The sequence below is a fragment of the Littorina saxatilis genome, linkage group LG15 (assembly GCF_037325665.1).
Source record: "Littorina saxatilis isolate snail1 linkage group LG15, US_GU_Lsax_2.0, whole genome shotgun sequence".
Lineage (NCBI taxonomy): Eukaryota > Metazoa > Mollusca > Gastropoda > Littorinimorpha > Littorinidae > Littorina > Littorina saxatilis.
The window spans coordinates 32,910,797-32,932,237 of record NC_090259.1 but is presented as its reverse complement, the minus strand read 5'-3'; the positions used below and the strand labels follow the sequence as shown (position 1 = coordinate 32,932,237).

Genomic DNA, 21,441 nt, shown 5'->3' with positions numbered 1-21,441 from the left:
AAATGGTGATCCTGAAGGTTAAGTGAATGGCCTTCTCTGGCATATAAAGTTTTAATGAAATGACACGGGGATTAATGCTTTAATTTGGGTTTGAAATTTGTTGCAATCATTTTTTGGCCAAGTTTATAATAGATTTCTGTTCTGCAGTATCAAGAGTTTATGGTACACATGAGGTATCGTGGATTCAAAATACGTTCACCCCACTGGTTAATTATGTGTGCAACTCTTCAAAATCAATCGCAGAGACGAGAAGTAGCACGTATCTAGGAAATACGAACCAGAACGGGGGCTGGTGCGTGTCACACACACACACACACACACACACACACACACGCACACACACCGGCAGGCAAACACACACACACACACACACACCGGCAGGCACACACACACACACACACACACACACACACACACACACACCGACAGGCACACACACACACACACGAACACACACACACACACACACACACACACACGCACGCACGCTTCATATACAATCTGTTTTGACAATGTCCATGCCATATCTCCGGGGAGGGGTGGGGGTGTTCAAGGTTTAGGGGGATGGAGATGGGAAGGGAAGGGGGAGATTAGAGCATGGTGGGGACAAGTGGGGGTGAGGGGTAGGGTGTGCAGACGGGCGTCATCGACACTGATCCGTTGGTTACGCCATTGTTTTCTTCTGTCACACTGAAGACGTTGCGGCACAGCCCTGCATAGGCGTGTTTTGTCACCAGCCTTGCCACTTGTGTGTGTTATTGCTGAATATCACGCTTTTAAACACACACTCACACACACACACACAAACACACGCACACACACACACACACACACACACAAACACACACACACACACACACGCACACACACCGGCAGGCAAACACACACACACACACACACACACACTCAAATTGACACGTACCATACGCACACACAAACACTGACACACACTGACACACGCACACACACACACACACACACACACACACACACACACACACACACACACACACACACACACTGATCATTTAAGTAAACAAGGTAATAAAGCAGCACATTCCCTCCGCAGAATTTTCAGCAATCAAAACGTGCAAATAGACACAATGATACATTTATTTGATTCACTTGTAAATCCGATATTAACATATGGCGCTGAAATTTGGTATTCGTTTACGTTTAATAATAAAATAAAACAAACAAATACTGATAATTTCTTTGGATCATGTTTATCTAGCAAAAATCCTCATGAATTTGTTTATATAAAATTTTGTCGATTCCTTCTTGGAGTTCATAGAAAAGCTATGTGGATACCTGTACTGGGGGAATTAGGAAGGTTCCCTTTAGGATTAAAAATGTTATCACAAACAATAGCATTCTGGGCGCATATTCTAGACTCCAAACAAGATTCGTATATATATACATCAAATATATGACTCAATGTTGCACCATCCGACAGAAACGCCATTGTTAGACAATCTCTTTGTAACTTAGGTTTTAGTCACGTTTGGCATAACCAGTCTACATTAAATGTACACAAATTAAAGTTTGCCATTGACAAAAAACAACAAGAGGAATATATAAGATACTGGACAAAAGAAAAATCAGATACGTATTCCAGACTTAAGTTTTATTCTATGATCAGTAAATCTTACGAAATGCAGTCATACTTAATACAAATGTTGCGTCCCATCTAGTCAGCGGCGCTTTTCCGGAAATGACCTGCGCTTTGTTGGAATTCCAACTATGGCCGCCATTGTTGGAATTCCAACTTCGCGCTACGCGATTCTGGAAATGAACCGCGCGCAGAGTGAGAATTTTGCTCTTTCTTAGAATGCGATTATTAAAATGATAATTGATGGACTACAATGATCAGCGTAAGTTTAAAATATCAATAGTTGGTTGTAATAAAACAGATGCATTAGACAAAATCATACCAACTGCTATTTTTCTTACTTACGAACCTTGGAAAAATAAACACTGACTTCAGGCTGAGATCTTTTTGACGTCGTTCTGAACAAACGATCGAGCGCTTCAGTTTGCCATTTTAACTGGTGCAAGTGAAGTTTACCCTTACAATAGTAACGTTGACAACACTCATGCGTAACTTAATTGTTGCTTGATTGTCTTGCTTCTTCAATGTACTGTGTTAAAGTTGAAACAGTATAGTTGGTTTGTTATGTGTGTGGCTATATTTATGCATCCCCCCCTCCACACACCCGCACACACACACCCCAAGCACACCATCATCATCATGCCAAACATCTATGCATGTATATAGTTGGGTTCAGGGTAGGTATTTGGTAACTGTAAGTAGGAGTCAAGGGACCAGTTAACATTTAGTTTGGGTCAGTTTGCACAAAAATGTAACTTACTGCATGAGTGGAAATTGTATTTGCACTTAATTCTTTTCTTTTATCTAAAAGTAAGTATGTTATATTATTGTAAAGTAAAGTCCATTAACAAACTCGCTTGATAATTTCTGTGTATTCCGTAAACTTTTGCGTTCTTTATATTTTATTGTCAATACAAAAGCCACATTATGATATGCCGCCTGCATCTTAACAGGTTTATTGTTAACATTATTGACTGTTAACTCATTGTGACCGGCCATTCTTGTGTCATTGGGAACACCCAGTGTCACAGAAATTGAAGATGCATGTATGTATATGTCCCAAGTGTGTTCTATGAGAGAAAGATTATATTCAACAGCTATATATATGGGCAGAAGCGCAGAACAATTTTTTATTACTTGCTTGAGAATGTGTAAATACTGAGAACAAAATGACATATTTTTGTGTTCAACACTTTTTTCATCATTAGAAACAGTTTAAGTAATGGTTGTGAACAACTTGTCCTGGTGGCACAAGATCAACAGGAGGTACCATAATTTTCATACAGAGGGTGTAAGAATTTGAAAGGATTAAAGTCAGTTAATGCAAAAATTAGCACTAAATGTGTGCTTGTGTGCATATGTGAAAAACCTGGTAATATGGTATATTTGAATACATCTCCAGTTTCAATGTACACAGTGTCTGCCTATCCCAATCATTATGATGCTAAGCAAGGTGTGTGTTTTTTTTGTTTTTTTTGGGGGGTACAAGGGATGCTCTTATATTTCTTTGGAACAACTGTGCTATGTTATATGTGCTACATTTTGTGTGCTTGATTGCATCATATAAGTTGAGTATGACTTTTCTTTGAATAATGCCTTTTGGTCTTTGATAAACAAAGGGAAGGAAGCACTAGCTGCCAATGCATACATTTCATGATTTGTTTAATTAAATTCACACACCACACAAGAGAGGTAGCTTTCTCAGAAGGAGAGAAGGTCACTTTTTTCAACCAAAGCAACAAAGCGAAGACCAAAACAGAGATCAATGAACTGAATTTATAAACAAACAGAATATGAAAACAAACTTATGACTGTGATTAATGGCTTTACACTACATGGGTGGGAGTCTGAATTTTGCCTGCGACTGAACTTTTTTTTTACTGCCGGGGTCCAAGGGCCGCCTAGGCCTTGGCGGATTGCAGGGGCAGCACGCAGCCAAAAACGAATTTTAGCATTTAAGGTGAGGATTAAGAAGCCTCGCCTGGCTTTAAAACGGAAAAAATAACAAGGTTGGTTCAGGTACTCAAACCATAACATCTTGTTAATTGAAGGGATTTATGCACGTTTTTAACACCTCACATGATTACAATTATATAGATTTTTTTTTGTACGTCCCACATGCATTATGTTTCATTTGATTCACTCTGAATCACTTCTCTGTCTTAGTAGGAAAGCCGCATGAAATTATATATGTCATTATATTGAGACAAGAAAAGACAATTCATACATCATGATGCTTGAGGAGCAATGCACACACACACTCACACCCTAGGTCAAATGCTTGTCTTTGACCCCACAGTCTCACAGGAACACCAACACAAAGAAATCAGTGATGCAAATCAAAACTTTAATTCTCCCACACAAAAAACACATAAAATGTATGCGCACCAATGAACACACACACACCATTTCAGTTAGTTTTATACACACAAAATGGAAAGGCAAACATCATTAGGCAAGTTTGTTGTTCACAAATACGGAGATACAAAAATTAGAAGATGGAATTCAGAAGAAATGTTCAAGGGTAAAAAAATATTTTACGGTGCACAAAGCTTTCAACCCACAATAATGACATTATTCAGGATACAGCCTCAGTTGCCTTATTGATTAAAAACAAAGTACGTTACTGCTTAGTTTGTGCTGTTTGCATGAAAATGGATCGATGGCAAAGAAATCACAAAAGACTGCAAAACGTAACTTATAACACCACAATTATCACACAGCAGAGGCAAACCTTGGTAACTGGGGTCAAACGGTAACGCAAATCTCAAAAGTTACAGAAGATACTTGTTTGAACTTGACAGTCAAACACACAAAAAACTATACTTCAAGAAAATTACAACAACAAAATTAGTGACATCATTATGATCACAAAGCAGAAGCAACTAGAAAATTGGGGTCAAACTGTTCAGCACTATAATGTCACAGAAGACACACTTTGAAATTGGCACACTGACCCAACAAATAGACAGCACTAATAAATTAATCACATCACAATGATCTCACAGCAGAAGCACTACTTGTAAACTGCAATCAAACTGTACAGCACATCTAAATGCCACAGTAGAACATGTCTGTTTAACACACACACACACAATTAAGAGATAGCACATAACAAATGAATCACATCTTAATGATCAGCAGAAGCACTACTTGTGAACTGGGGTCTAACTGTACAGCACTACTTAAAACTCACATTCACAGGAGAACACCTCTGTAAAAACTTGGCACACCCACACACAAAAATAAACAGACGGCACAAAAAAACCTTAAAAATTACAAAACACATCCGTTTAAACTTTGCACAAGAAACCATAAGACAGACAGCAAAAATAAATGAATCACATCTTGATGCTCAGCAGAAGCACTACTTGTGAACTGGGGTCAAACTGTACAGCACTACTTAAAACTCACATTCACAGGAGAACACCTCTGTAAAAACTTGGCACACCCACACACAAAAATAAACAGACGGCACAAATAAATTAATCACATCAAAATAATCACACAGCAAAAGCACTACTTGAAAACTGACGTCAAACTGTACAGCACAATTTAAAAATCATAAAATGCCTCTGTTTAAACTTTGCACAAGAATCCATAAGACAGACAGCAAAAATACATTAATCACATCTTGATGCTCAGCAGAAGCACTACTTGTAAACTGGCGTCAAACTGTACAGCACGACTAAAAAAATTACAAAACACATCCGTTTAAACTTTGCACAAGAAACCCAGTGCCACTATGAAACAACAACAACATGATTTTTGAAAACACATACACACATACGCTCTGGACACCCCCTGAATATGTTGATTTAAACATATGGAAAATGTAACAAAGTTGTGCAATGCAATAATGACACAACGCAGTGACCCCAAAATGTGACAGGGGTATCTCAAACTAGATTCATGTTGGCTATCAACTACAACTACCCTTGAAGTTTTCATAGTTACAAAGCTTAAGATTCAATAACATCTGAGATAACTTCAACGTTAAGTTTTATGAAACAAACATGACTGGCCCCCTGTGACCCCAAAACTTGACAAGGGTCAATCAAACTTAGGTCAAGTCTGGAGATTATCAAACACTAGAAGTATACAAGGTTTCAAACCTGTAGCTTCAAAAACATCTGATATAGCTTCAACGCACAAGTTTTAATCCAATGAAACGAACATGACCCCGCTGTGACCCCAAAATTTGAAGAGGGTCAACCAAACTGAGGTCACTTTGTAAGATCTTTCTTTATTTGGTGGTTTATGTCGTTGTCAACCACAAAGGTTATATCGCGACGGGGGAAGGGGGGAGATGGGATAGAGCCACTTGTCAATTGTTTCTTGTTCACAAAAGCACAAATCAAACATTTGCTCCAGGGGCTTGCAACGTAGTACAATATATTACCTTACTGGGAGAATGCAAGTTTCCAGTACAAAGGACTTTGTAAGATCATCGAACCCTAAATTTTTCAGAGGTCTAGCTTGAAAAACAACCAAGCTAACCTCAAATGTTAAGTGTTTTGGCCGGATATATGGATTGACACATGTATATGAATTCTTAGACTCGCCAATTACTCAGGTGAGTCAATAAGAGACGATTTGGAAAAAAACAACAACATGATTTTTGAAAACACATGTATACACACATACGTTCTGGACACCCCCTGAATATGTGCAGAGAAAAGTCTGTGAGTGAACATCATACAGCACTAATGAACAAATTGAGAAGGAAAAAACCCCATGCAGGTGGAAGGTAGAAGACATAAATCAACACTTCCTCATCAGTCCTTGCACACAACACACACAAAATGTACATCTTCTGCCGAGACCTCAGCTCTCGTCATCTCCACCCCAGCACAGTCAAAGTGGCACCAGGAGTGACATTTCTCACTCTACACCCAGTCTGCCAAATCCGGTTTTGAGCAAAATGGCATGCCGCACATGTTTTTTTCTCGAGGACGTCCATGTTGCAGAAGCCTCTGATGACTGTATTTTCTGAACATCTGGCAGTGACATTGTCGCATCACAGCCACTGGAATGTTTGCCAGCAGCGACTCAGCATTCTGCACACAAGTAAGCAACAATCATAGCAAAACAACTCATTGAGGTCTGGATATATATTAAAAAAACAAAAACAAACAACAACAACAACAACAGATCAAGTGGACACTTACATAATTAACTCAGAAATACTGAGAATTCAGAGCGCAAAATGATATTTCTTTATCATATTATATATATGCTGTTGTAACTATAGTGCTTTCTACTGGAATTAAGAGAGGGTACAAGTTCTACAACTGACAGATGACACTTGTTAAGTGTTAAGATTAATCTGCATGAACAGTACAAAATGAATTAATTAAGTCTAAGCAAGACCAATGTTGTAGGAATCAAAGGAACAAGGAAGTTTGGGGGCAAATATTGAAACTAGTTATATAAATATATATTAATGAACCTAATTAGCTTTTGTCTGAAGTAACTGAATAAATTTTAAGCCATGAGTTGTCATTGTTCAGATTAATTTTAAGCAAGATTAGTGTAAAGTTATGAACACCTTCATCTTTTATTACAATGATAGCTGAGCACTTAAAGTTAAAGAATATTCAATTAAATTGTAACTATGTCACGGTGTAACTGTAAAGTTATGAACAACAAAAGGTAATAACTTATTTTTCGGCCTGTGTTTAAGGTTTTAACTTGATTTCTGACTGGTTGTTGACATGGAAACCAAAATGTTTGACATGGATATGTTTTTGTTGCATGTCTGTGTTATTATAACTAGAGTATTACAGAAAAAAGTACAGAGAATGATACGAATCATTTAAACTTTAAAGGACTGAAAATGCATGACTCTAATGGCAGGCACAGCTCGTATTACATGGACGATTGTTTAGGAAACCTGTTACACATTGAATTATCATTGATCACACATGGTTGCATAGAACTTTGAAACTGAGTTTTATTCACTGTATGGACCATAGAACATGTCATCTGATACTTTCAGTCTCAATGTCAACAGAAATTTGGCTGACAGTGAGTGACACTGACAGCCATGGAATCAAGAACAGTTGAGACAACCATATTAAACTCATTAACTGTACAAAAATAAATAAAACAACATAGCGAAATACTTTCAGTCACGTTTCATGACTACGAACTTACCTCTTGTTTGCTGGGTATGCAGAGAACGTCGTTTAAGTCCAATCCTGGAAAGTTCACGAGCTGAAACTTCTTTTCACGCACCCACCACTTGAACTTCGAAGACTTCCCATCTTCAATGTGGTCCGTACGTTTTGTTTTTAGAAACAGCACAATATTGTCATATTTCTTCTGCGTGAGCACGGTTGTATTTTCTGCGTAAGTTCCACGACAAAACTGTCCACCTCTTCCCTGTGGTCACCCATCATGGTCAAGGGCGAGAGGCAGACTGGCGATCAGGAGGGCCATTTCTAGAATGAGTCGGTGCGTTTCCGGAAATGACGCGCTTTGTTGGAAATCTACTGAGGCGTGACGAAGTCCCGCGAGATTCCAACTCTGCCCCGGATTCTTACTATGCGCCCAACACAAATTAAGAATAATAAACACAGAAAGATGTTAAGCAGATTAAGGACTAGCACACATTGTTTAAAAATTGAAAGTGGAAGACATCAGAATATCCCTAAAGAAAATCGTCTTTGTATTGAATGCAATGTCATAGAAGATGAAATACATTTTCTAGATAAATGCAATAAATATGTTAAATTAAGGGATGAATTTAAAGAAGATGCTTCCCATATCAACATGAAATATGCTAACAAAAATCCAAGTAACTTATTATTAGAAGACGAAGTTCAAGTTCGTCTTGGCAAATTTGTTACGGATTGTTTTAGCATTGTATAATGCATTATTTGTTGTTTGTTGTGTCAATAACTTTACTGGTTCATGACAATAAACATGATTCTATTCTATTCTATTCTATTCTATTCTATTCTATTCACGCACACACACACATACACACACACACTGACACACACACACAGACACACACACTGATACACACACTGACACACACACACACACGCACACTGACACACACACACACACACACACACACGCGCGCACACTTACACACACTCATACATACACACACACTTACACACACACACACACACACACACACGCGCACACAGACACACACGCACACACACACACACACACACACACACTGACACACACACTGACACACACACACACATAAAATGACTCACACACACACACACACTGACACACACACACTGACACACGGTTCACACACACCCACACACACACACACACACACACACACACACGTACACACACACACACACACACACACACACACACACACACACCGGATAAGTGACACACATCCATCAACACCGACATCATTAGTTTCAGCCCGCAGAGCAGAGTCACTCACCTGCAACCCGAAAAGAGTGTCAGTGTCAGTGTGCGCTTGCTGCCTTTGGCACAACTCAGTTGCACAACGAAATACTGCACACCACTTTTTGCTCCGCTGAATTTTCAACCCTAGGCCTGTAACCGTTCAGTCTGCAGCGTTTGTTAACCAGGCAAGATCCACCGTGATAAACTATAACGTTCAAGTGTCAGCAACTAATCTTGCACTACAAGCAGACTTTGATAGACTGAATATGTCCGCAGTTTGCAGACCTTATAGACGTTGCGCACGGGGGATAACCTGACATAAGCGGGGCAGAGGTTATACGCGGGGCCTGACACGATTGAAGGCACGTTTTTTCAGTTTTCTTGTCGGGATTTAAGGTAAGCTACAGATTCAGCGATGACTTAATTTGTTTCTCAAAGCATAACATGTAATAGAGCAGTTCATATTTGCCCGTAAATTACCCTCAAAGCTGAAAATGTCGGCGATCGAGCGCCGGAAATGGCTGTTCGATGGGTTTCGGAAGTAGAAATGTGCTTTATTTCACAAAATCAGCTCGTATTTGACATCGGTTTGGAATTCTAATAGACGATGGTGATTGAATATGCAAAGAAGTGCTATTTCGGGGGTAGAATATATCGACCGACCCTGTAGACGAGAGGCGGTCAAATGTGGGAGATGAGCGTACGCGGGGCTGCCGACCGCGAATGGGACAGCAGAAGCACGTGGGAACGAAATGTCAGAAAAGCGTTGAGTTGTGCAATAAAACGGTTTGATGCATCATTTCAATGGAAATTTTGATCAACCTAGAAACACACGTACCCTGTTGCCCTGAGATAATGGCACACACACACACACACACACACAAACACACACTGAGTCGTCTTAAATCAGTCTTCGTTTCTTCTGATTCCTTTTCTTTACAACCCTAAATCTAGTTTGACCCCCAGCTCTTACATACACGCCCTATCCTTCTCATATTTTCCAGACGGAGTCACTGTGGTTGTTTCCAGGCACTCTTTTTTGGGGGGGAACTTGTTAAGCATGGTGGTTGTTCTAATATTATGTGAATATAACAGAGCAGCTGCTGTGCCAAGTTCTTGTGAAATCTGTGTCAAAATAGAAGTTGTGTTCAGTCTGTTTCTCTTTTTGTCTCTTTGTTTGTATAGTCTGTCTGCAAGACTGCTTGTCCCTTTATTTCAAAAGTGAGGACAAGTTTGCGAGAGACGGACCGACAAAGGTATAACATTAAGACGTAACAATAACAATAACAATAACAATAACAACACTTTATTGTCTATTAAAATGTTACATAAAAATGGAAAATTTTCTTCGGCACACCCTGCCTGCTTGTAAACGATAATAACAACAATTAGACAAAAGGACAACACACATAAAACATAAAACATAGGTTCACGTATGTAATAACAAGCACACCTATCATAATTCCAATAACACTGACCTAAAGTGTTGTCCGTGTCATCTTTAAATTAAATAAATTAAGAGGGGGACATCTCAAATTACCTAATAGGAGAAGAAGAAGAAGAACTAATAGGAGAAGAAGAAGAAGAAGAAGAAGAAGAAGAAGAAGAAGAAGAAGAAGAAGAAGAAGAAGAAGAAGAAGAAGAAGAAGAAGAAGAAGAAGAAGAAGAAGAAGAAGAAGAAGAAGGTGGTGGCGGTGGTTGTGGTTGTGGTTGTGATGATGATGATGATGATGATGATGATGATGATGATGATGATGATGATGATGATGATGATGACGAGGAGGAGGAGGAGGAGGAGAATGGCAACCAGCCACACCAATACACAAAGACGAGAAGACCAACACATCTCAGAAGAACAAGAGCACAAACACAAATAACTCAAAGACAAACCAATCAATCAAAACTCAACAGACAAAAACGGCACATGTATGACAGACGGAAAAGAAAGGAAATCGAAAGACCACAAACACAGCCATCAAGCAGCACAACAAAGTGCACCGCGGAGAAGCATGATTATCTGTCTTATCTCACACAGCACACAAACAATCCAACCCCGCACACAAGACAACAGAACCTTCGACCGAAAAAACCCAAACCAGTCACACCAAAACCAAAAGACAGCCATCAAACAGCACAACAAAGTGCACCGCGGAGAAGCATTATCATCTGTCGTATCTCACACAGCACACAAACAATCCAACCCCGCACAGAGGAAGACAACAGCACCTTCGACCCCAAAACGACCAGCCTGGGTACACCGAGACCAAAGACCTCGCTGCAGATATCGCAAGTGACGGGGCCAACAAACCAGGACACAAACCAAGACCAACAGCCCGCAACCCGTCTGATGCCTCAGACCCTCGAGAAGAGTATCAGATGTCAGCCAGAAGGAATCCGATGCCTCGGTTCAGGCATCGAATGTCGATGCGCTGGCGCACTGAGACCCAGATAGCCGGCGTTTCCCTGTTATCTGGTGACGAGCCGTACATGACGGTGCATTCCTCTTGCAGTTTAATCGGCTTAGCGACCGGCCGGCTGATCTGAATGGGACATCTTTAGCCCTTCAGCTGACGAGCGAGCGAGCAAACCCCGATCTCCCCCCCCCACCCCCTGTGTATTTTTGTGTTCGCTGTTCTGAGCTGGTTAGTTTCTTTTAAATAAAAGGCTTTGAAAACAATACGGAGAACTGATGGCCAAAAGGGGTAAAGATGGATGGTGTACTAGAGGCCAGAAACATCTCTCCTTCATCGGTGTACTTTTTCTAAATTCATGATGGTACGTGCTGTGTATTCAGATTGAATTTCCAGTCATCGATATTTACAATAACGTGATTCTGGGCGTGTTGATGTTAGGGGTGGGTATGACTTTGAGGGTGTGTGTTTATTTGTGTCAACCTAAAAATGTACACCACAGGTACATGACAATTTATTGAACGTCCCTGAACTGGTTGATTGTCGTTTACTTGATTCCTGCCCATTCTTCTTCTTCTTCTGCGTTCGTGGGCTGAAACTCCCGCGTACACTCATGTTTTTTGCACGAGTGGAATTTTACGTGTATGGCCGTTTTTTACCCCGCCATTTAGGCAGCCATACGCCGTTTTCGGAGGAAGCATGCTGGGTATTTTCGTGTTTTTATAACCCACCGAACTCAGACATGGATTACAGGATCTTTTTCGTGCGCACTTGGTCTTGTGCTTGCGTGTACACACGGGGGTGTTCGGACACCGAGGAGAGTCTGCACACAAAGTTGACTCTGAGAAATAAATCTCTCGCCGAACGTGGGGACGAACTCACGCTGACAGCGGCCAACTGGATACAAATCCAGCGCGCTACCAACTGAGCTACATCCCCGCCCTATTCCTGCCTATAAATCTGCAAGTTCTTTGTTGCCTAATATTAAGCACATTTTTTTTCCAAACACAACACGCCCCTTTAACCCACTTTTACAGCTGACAATGTTTTTCCTTGGTCGAGCCTGACAGAGAGACAGGAACAACAACAACAACAACAACAACAACAACAACAACAACAACAACATCAACATCAAAAGGAGAGAGAGAGGGGGGGGGAGAAATAGAAAGACATATATATATATATATATATATATATAGAGAGAGAGAGAGAGAGAGAGAGAGAGAGAGAGAGAGAGAGAGTGAGAGTGAGAGAGAGAGACTATGTGTGTGTGTGTGTGTGTGTGTGTGTGTGTATGTGTGTGTGTGTGTGTGTGTGTGTGTGTTTGTGTGTGTGTCTGTATCTGTCTGTATGTCTGTCTGTCTGTCTGTCTGCCTTCTTGCCTGCATGCCTGCCTTTTTGTTTGTCTGTGTGCCTGTCTTTCTGTTTGTCTGTATGCCTGTCTTTCATTCTATGTTTGCGTCTGTGTTTCTTTCTCTGTAATTCGTGCCGGTGAATTATCTGTTTCTGATGCAGGGTTTTGTGTGGTCGTTAATCTTCCTGAACCCTCTCCAGTCTGTATTGTGACGGCTGGGGGTGAGTTGGTTTAATAGAAGAGTCTTCAGTCGATCTATTTCTTTCTGTGGAATCAGATGTCGATCTGAGGTTGCAGTGTTTTCCCTATGCATCATTGGTTCACTGTAAACTGAAGTGTTCCACTTTTGAACACAGTTTTTTGTAACTAGTTGTGAACACTGTGCGACATACTATATAACACAACTGATAATAACAAAATGTGTGTTCAAAAGTAGAACACTTCGGTTTAGAGTGTTTTATATAATCTAAAGTTGTATGTAAGTTCTTTGTACGCGATATGGACATGATTATAGCGGCACATTCTTATTTGAATCTAAAAGTATATGAGTTGTTCTCGATCTCCAGTGTTAGTTATACAGAAAGGAGAAAATGGGTGCACTTATTCAGATTTCTGTTTGAACAAGTCAGTCATTGTTTCAGACTTTTCTTTATCTGAGATACATTAGTACACGCGAACGTTGATTCCTCTCTTCCCTATCGTGTGTGAAAGCGCTAGGTGATACGTTTCTTGAAAGTCGTCATAACCCCTTCACCAGCAAAGACATAGGTAAAGGTCCGTATTTGCTGAAGCACAAACAATATATTGATGATGCTCAAAGTTCGCTGTCTTTCTCAGAAAATGTAATAGCTGACAACACAGGAATGAAAAGCTTAAAGCTTGTATGTGCTAAAACAGCATTTTCTCGTAAAGCAGGTCATGCACCTTTGCGAAAACAAGTTACAGCCCATCCAATGGCGATATGTGTAGACACAAAAAAAATTCAAAGTTTGAATAGACAGTATCAATGTCAAAGTCGTGTGCATATAAAAAAGAACCATACTTCTTGTGTATGCGGCTGGTTCGTATCCGGGCCGGGACGGACACAGGTCAACCTTATGTGCAGACCCAGAGACGGTATCCATCTCCCACCCCCGTGTCACCACAGTGGCACGTAAAAGACCTCGGTCATTCTGCCATAAGTGCAGATGGCCCATACCATCTAAACACGCATACACTTGTATATCTCATCTAAAGTCGGGTTAAAACCCGGGAACATGCCTCTAATGGCTTTGCCGTGAGGGTGTAAAACTGGAATTTCTCTGTGTATGCGGCCATGCACACATCCACACACATGTCCGGGCTTTGCACATGTCAAAATAGCACCCTTTGACTTGGACACATAGCAACAATCAACACCCTCATTGTTTCCTGTGTAGAGTTGGAATTTGCTGCTGAAACAATTCGCCAGATAGTCGTAAGTGTCATTTACGACAGACACTCTTGATACAGTCCCATTCTGCACAGATAGTGTTCAAACTGCAGAAACGATTTCACGAAAACAATCCAACTCTGCCCAGAATGTGTCGAGTCGGCAGAAATAAATCATGGACAACATACCACTCTGCATGCACAGATAGTGTCAAGGTTGCGATATACATTCACGAACAAATACCACATCAGCTGCAAAATGTGTCCATGCATGCAGGCTGGAGAGTTTGGGTATATATCCAAGGGGAGGAACGGTCTAATCGCATGTAAAAAAACCGAGGTCCATTTGTGGTGTTACACATGGTCGCTTACCCTGTGACACAAAAGGAAGATAAGCCTACATGCAGTCAAACCTTTCTACAATAACCACCCAAGGAACTTACCAAAAGTGTTCGCTGTAGACAGGTGGTCGCTATATAGACAAATGAAAAATATTTGGGGAGAAAATCATCGTAGGGGATCCGTTGGGGAGCCGTTATGGGCAGGGCGTCGCTATTGAGAAGGTGGGGCAAGGACGGGTTCGATTGTGCCCCCCAAAAAACCTGTTATTATAGCCGAAGAGAAATGATATGTTTGCAGTGTCCTCTTAGTTATTTGGTATACACATGCACAGTGATCGAGTGCTGTGGCAATCATCCCCGTTGTGCAGGTATACATAATATATGCCTGCCGGTGCAAACTGATAAATTATTTCTGTGATTAAACCGATGAAGTAAGCCATGTTGCCATAGCTTTTTGTTGTGTCTGTTTCAATGAAAGAAGAGTTGAATCAATGGTTACATCAACGTGAGAATGTATCATACTTATACATTGCGGCTCCATAATGATGATCATTTACCCCCCCACACACACACACAAATACACACACACACACACATATTTATTACATAACATTATTACACATATTACATAGTCCGTTATTTGGGCGCACGTGGTGGACGGTATTTGGAAAACCCCACTAGTTGGAGTTACAATGCAGCTGTTGAAAAATGCGTTCATTGAGTATGTCGTAATGCATGGTATTTACTAATAGAGTGTATGTACTATCTACTTCAACCAATCAATTCATCTTAGAAAGTCGTAACTTCTTGCTGCACTTAGTTTACAAATGTCTAAAATTACAGTGAGAGTGCGAAAAACAGAAAACCACTTACCGTGCAGAATGCGTGCGTTCAGTCGCCATGTTATTTTGGTGCGAAGTGTAAGGGGATATCACTGAATCGTTTCGCGCAAAATTTTTTTTGTTGTGACCTCCTATTTCTGAGATATTGCGTGTCCGTTATTAGGCGCCCGTCCGGTAATTAGGGCCTTTCCCCTACGGTCCCATTATTGTTATTCTCCCTCTGCTGGAAATACTGGTTGTCATGGTCTGCTGGCGCTTCTTTGCTCGCAATCCCATGATGCCCCGTCAAAATGACGCCTTTCATCATAATGGCAACGCCGTTTGGGTGAGTATTCATTTTTTTCTTCATTTAGTCTGTCTGCACTTTTGTGTTGAATACTTCATTTTTTAATTGATAACTGACATATTTGTCAGGTCGATTTTGGGGGTACCTTTACTTCGGCGGCGGTCACGTGACATATATAACAGACATCTTTGATCCAAAAAAGTGTACCAGATAGCCAATTAAGTGGAGGACCTTTAATGGCATAGAAAGTGTAGCAGATAGCCAAGTGGAGGACCTTTAATGGCATAGAAAGTGTAGCAGATAGCCAAGTGGAGGACCTTTAATGGCATAGAAAGTGTAGCAGATAGCCAAGTGGAGGACCTTTAATGGCATAGAAAGTGTAGCAGATAGCCAAGTGGAGGACCTTTAATGGCATAGAAAGTGTAGCAGATAGCCAAGTGGAGGACCTTTAATGGCATAGAAAGTTTGCATGAAATGACACGGGAATGAATGTTTTAGTTAGGGTACGAAAAGGGGTGCACATTCTTTTGGTGCACAGTTTATATCATTGTTTTGTATTGTGTTTGTCTCTCTGCCTGTCCGTGCGTCCGCCTTTCTTTAGTCTTCTTAAAAACAATTTGATTAAAAAAAGTGTACGATGCAGCGCCTGAATCTGTTTGCTTATTGTGTAGCACTTGTAAATTTACGATGCACACTAGTTTTGCTCTATTCAGCAGAATAGGGCTTATTATATCATATCTCAGATCCAGCAAGCCTTGGACACGTACCAAAAATGAACATCGTGGCTTTTGTCTGTGCAAAGTGAGGGTTTGTTGGTGAATGTTCTTCACAGATCACAAAACTGATTCCTCACAAAAGTCTGATTGTACACAGAAAGTACCTGAGCAGTTGATTTTTGGTATTTGTTTAAGTGGAGGGACGGTCTCCTTTCATTTAAAAGCCTGGCTAGATCTAGTGAGATATGGTGAGTTGAATCGTCTGGGCGGAGAGAACAGTGCTTTTGAATAAAAACTGCTGCACGGATGTATAAATTGCAGCCACAACCCGAAGCTCAGCCGATCCAGACTGGCAACAAGAACGTCGCCCTTCTCTGCTTCCGCAACGACGACGGAGAGATCGTAAACCGCTGGGGAGACGAGATTCTGCAGAGCTGCAACTCTAAACCCAGAAAGCGCGTGCACGTCATAGAATCTCTTGACGACGTCACAGCTATCCCGCCATGCCGCGCGGCGCTGGTGTTTGTGGACCCGGATGAAATGGAGATGATTATTGAGGACGAGAGACACCACATCGGTATGAGTCTGAGGCGCCAAGCAGTGCAGCGATTGTTGGATTCTAGGGGTAAGATACGTACCAGGGGAAGCGTGCACGAGAAAGACTCCAACTTGGTGGGACCCAAGCACTAGGTCGGACTGGTTGGATTGTTAAACAAATCTCAATTTCAACACGTCCGACCAACCACTTGGTTCTCACCCAGATGGGAACTTTCTCTTGCACACCATACCTGAAGCAAAAAGGTTTGGTGCAAGGAATACTGTTGTTGTTGTTTGTTGTTGTAACAGTTTCATGCAAAGTTTTCTGGGAAAAAACATCAAAAGGGTATGTTCAACGGACAAGAGGCCAAACAAGCATCTGTCTGTTTCTCTGTCTGTCTGTCTGTCTGTCTGTCTGTCTGTCTCTCTGTTTTTCTCTTTCTCTTTCTCTTTCTCTCTCTCTCTCTCTCTCTCTCTCTCTCTCTCTCTCTCTCTCTCTCTCTCTCTCTCTCTCTCTCTCTGAAAGTGTTTTTGCATCATACAGTGCAGATGTGTATACTTTTTTGTTGTTGAACATTTGTATCCTTAGCGGATTATGACTTTATTCAGTTATTCTGCAGAAAAGACAAATGCTGGAGAAAAACCGTTCTTTTCTACAGCATTTCTGCATAATGTCATCTTTCGCCGAAGCAGCGTTTTTTTCTGCAGCAAAACATTTTACTGCAGTAAAATTGAAATAAAGAATGCTGCAGTAAAACGGTGCTGTTGTTTTACTGCAGAAAACTTGTTTACATTTTTTCTGCAGCATTTTGTACTGGCTCTTGGCGGATTATGACATTATTCAGTTATTCTGGAAAAAACCCGAAATGCTGGAAAAAAACTGTCTTTTCTGCAGCATTTCTGCATAATGTCATCTTTCGCCGAAGCAACGTTTTTTTTACTGCAGTAAAACAGTTTTTCTGAAGCATAATGTTTACTTGGTTTTCTGCAGCATTATTGCGATTAACTTTTTCTTCAGAATAGTCTGTGACAGTTTTTCTGGAGAAAAACGAACGACCTTGTAAAGTAGCTTTTGTATTCGTCGCCCCCTGAAATAGTATAATAGTTTGTTCCGCAGTGTACCAATCAGAAGGCGTGTAGCATAAGGGCATTATATTCAACTTCACAATGGCGGCCGAACGTGAACAATTTCTGAAGCAAATCGAACACGAAGTGGACTACTGCGTTCGTCTGGGAAAATGTGACAATGTTGCTGACAGGTGCCATTGTTTAATTTGAAACTTTGAACTTCCGGCGGAAAGGGAGTCAGACAGACAAAATACATTCGTGTCACGCACTATTGGTAATTATGGATGAGTCCATCTCTCGACAGAGGGGGGCTCGCGTGCTCCAACATTATAATGAGCCAGTACAAAATGCTGCAGAAAAAATGTAAACAGGTTTTCTGCAGTAAAACAACAGCACCGTTTTACTGCAGCATTCTTTATTTCAATTTTACTGCAGTAAAATGTTTTGCTCAAGAAAAACCCGTTGCTTCGGCGAAAGATGACATTATGCAGAAATGCTGCAGAAAAGACAGTTTTTCTCCAGCATTTCTGTTTTTCTGGAGAATAACTGAATAATGCCAAAATGCTGAAGAAAAAGTGTAAACAGTTTTTCTCCAGTAAAACAACATCACCGTTTTACTGCAGCATTCTTGATTTTAATTTTACTTTTACTGCAGAAAAAAAACGTTGCTCTCGCGAAAGATGACATTATGCAGAAATGCTGCAGAAACAAACAGTTTTTCTCCAGCATTTCTGTTTTTCTGCAGAATAACTGAATAAAGTCATAATCCGCTAAGGATATACATTTGGTTTATGTACAAATATATAGCAGGGTCTTCAGTCGTATCATTTCATTTATTTTTGGCTACTGGTCACGTGTTCTCAATTATATATATATAAAAGCCATGCGAAGAATTACCCTTTTGGTTCTGTTTCTGTTTATCACAAATTTGTTCTGCAATTTTATTTTATTTTGTCTATTTCACAGTTGAGGTCTTCATCGTTGTCTACCACGACAAGAACACGAATGATCTCACATCCGGGCAAATGTACAACAGGAAGTTGGGTCAGATTGACCAGCATGCGCAGTTAAAGCAACTGAAAGGACAAACCCGAGTGTTTAGCATGAAGGACTCTCTCAAACCGTGGCAAACAGGCCAGATTGTGGGGGAAATGGACGCAATATTCTCCTAAAGATAATGGAAACGTTGATGACATCTTGACGCTTTTTCAGTCTTTTTTTCTGTTGTGCAACCGTGTTTATATCAACAACTCAGATGTGGGTGCTGGCTCACGTCTGGGTGGCATTATATTGTATGTATTCAGTAGGTTTGCTGTGGCATCAAACCTCTGTGAGTTTCCAAATCGCTTCGCAAAAGTGGAAAGGCAGTTTAGTTTGCACATTCTTAATTTCATTATAGCTTTGTTAAGCAAGTGGAAAGACCGTTTGGATCGCAAATTCTTACAATCGCTTTTTGACGCTAACAGAAAGACCGTACCCGTGTACATTAGCATTTCGATTTGTTAAACTCCCCTGTACGTATCTAAGGCAACTTAACTCGCTGATACCTACCAGTGTGCGGATAGATGTATATATACAGTATATCCAGATAGCCTATAGAGAGTTACCCGTAAATAGTTCTGACTTTTAAACCAGATAACTACTGCTTTAGAAGTTTCTATTTTATAGTACATGTAGTTCTTTTTGTGGACTTGATTTTATTTTGTTGTTGTTGTTGTTGTTGTTGTTGTTGTCGTTGTTGTTGTCGTTGTTGCTGTCGTTGTTTGTTGATTTTTGCTATTGATTGCTTTATGCTGCCTTTCAGTGGAACGTGCCCTCCTCCGTAAGTGTAATGTTCTATTTCCTTCAAATTGTTACAACGTTACGAATTAGAAATGATGTTTTTTCTCTCTCTCTCTCTCTCTCTCTCTCTCTCTCTCTCTCTCTCTCTCTCTCTCTCTCTCTTTCTCCCTCTTTCTCGTCGCCTTAAACCTCTATCCTTGAAAAATAAAGTTCCATCATCATCATCTCTCACTCTCTCTCTTTTTCACACACACACACACACACACACACACACACACACACACACACACAATCACATACACACACATACACACTAACACCACATACACTCACACATACATACACACACACACACACACACAAACACACACACAACCACACCCCACACCCACACAAACCCCCTCCCCCCCCCACCCCTCTCGACCTTTCATCGATTGATTTAAAACTACAATAGAAGCATTATAGCACGGTCGACATTACAGTAACGTCAACAATTTCAACTGCAATTTGACCGTTACGACGGATTATAAGCGGTCAGCTGGCAGCCATAAAAGTATTGTCACATGCCAAGTGGTCGTAAACTCAATTTCCACCCCAGTTCACAGTTTAGGTCTTGCCGGTGTCACGATTTCATCTTTCGCCTGTGTACATATTTCCCCCTCGACATTATACTCAAGACTGAAATGTTGTTTCCTGGTAAAATTAAGAAGTGAAATTATTTATGGACGAAAAGCATTGTCAGTTTCTTGCATGTGAAGAAAATTGGTGGTAAAACTTAATAGATTCCACCCCCCCCAAATCGAATTCTTCGAAAACGTGTACTGAGTGGTTACGTCCCTTGAGTAAGAAGGAAAATATTTTAGGATGAATCAAATTTCTAAGTTAAATAAAACAAATTGGTTGGACAAATTTGGCCCCATGAATGTAAGGTACACAAGGTCGCTCATCAGTACTGTCGAAGGGTGTTTTCTTGTTCAGTGTAGAGTTTATACTAGATCAACGAGGCCGAGAAGCGAAATATCAACACGGCGAAAGATGAAAACGTCACACCGGTAGTGCAAATGGAAGAGGCTACGCATGAAGTTAGGAACACGTAAAGCCTAGTATACGTGTGACCCACTACATTCCTTCTTTACAACTGTTATTCTAGTGAGCAAATCTAGCTCGATATATTGCCTAGCAGGCGTAAACATTAACCTCTTCCCTGAGCAATATTCTGTGCAGCCGCATTTAGAAGGAAGTAAAAAATCGCGTGAAGCAAAATGAATACATTTAGTCAATATATTGAACTCACAGAATGAAACCGACCCCACTGCACTGGCCGCTGATCGCTAAAAGTGGCAAACCAGTGAACTTTTCATTACGAGTATGACTCTTGCTTGGCAGTTGTTATAAGACCTCTGTGTAGGCTTTTTATATTTAGTCAAGTTTTGACTAAATATTTTAACATCGAGGGGGAATCGAAACGAGGGTCGTGGTGTATGTGCGTATGTGTGTGCGTGCGTGCGTGTGTGTGTGTGTGTGTGTGTAGAGCGATTCAGACTAAACTACTGGACCGATCTTTATGAAATTTGACATGAGAGTTCCTGGGTATGAAATCCCCGAACGTTTTTTTCATTTTTTTGATAAATGTCTTTGATGACGTCATATCCGGCTTTTCGTGAAAGTTGAGGCGGCACTG

General features: G+C 40.7%; 2 protein-coding genes and 1 long non-coding RNA gene across 3 annotated transcripts in view; 1 reads left to right on the top strand and 2 right to left on the bottom strand.

The window, feature by feature from the left end:
* LOC138949091 (uncharacterized) overlaps positions 1-9,281 on the bottom strand; it is a 23,392-nt gene extending 14,111 nt beyond the window's left edge. The window contains exon 1 of the mRNA XM_070320828.1: positions 9,048-9,281. The gene's annotated coding sequence lies outside the window, so the exon portion shown is untranslated. The remainder of the gene's footprint in view (positions 1-9,047) is intronic.
* LOC138949090 (uncharacterized) lies at positions 3,946-8,166 on the bottom strand. Its single transcript, XR_011450162.1, has 2 exons — positions 7,772-8,166; positions 3,946-6,672 (listed from the first exon to the last, which is right to left on the bottom strand). It is a non-coding gene; the product is annotated as an uncharacterized lncRNA (long non-coding RNA).
* A 6,273-nt stretch (positions 9,282-15,554) lies between the features above and the next one.
* Positions 15,555-19,726, top strand: LOC138948098 (uncharacterized). The gene is made up of 3 exons (XM_070319622.1): positions 15,555-15,696; positions 16,695-16,998; positions 18,945-19,726. The coding sequence occupies exons 1-3, from the start codon at positions 15,613-15,615 to the stop codon at positions 19,148-19,150; spliced, it is 594 nt and encodes a 197-aa protein (XP_070175723.1). The 5' UTR covers positions 15,555-15,612; the 3' UTR covers positions 19,151-19,726.
* Positions 19,727-21,441: the final 1,715 nt, after the last annotated feature.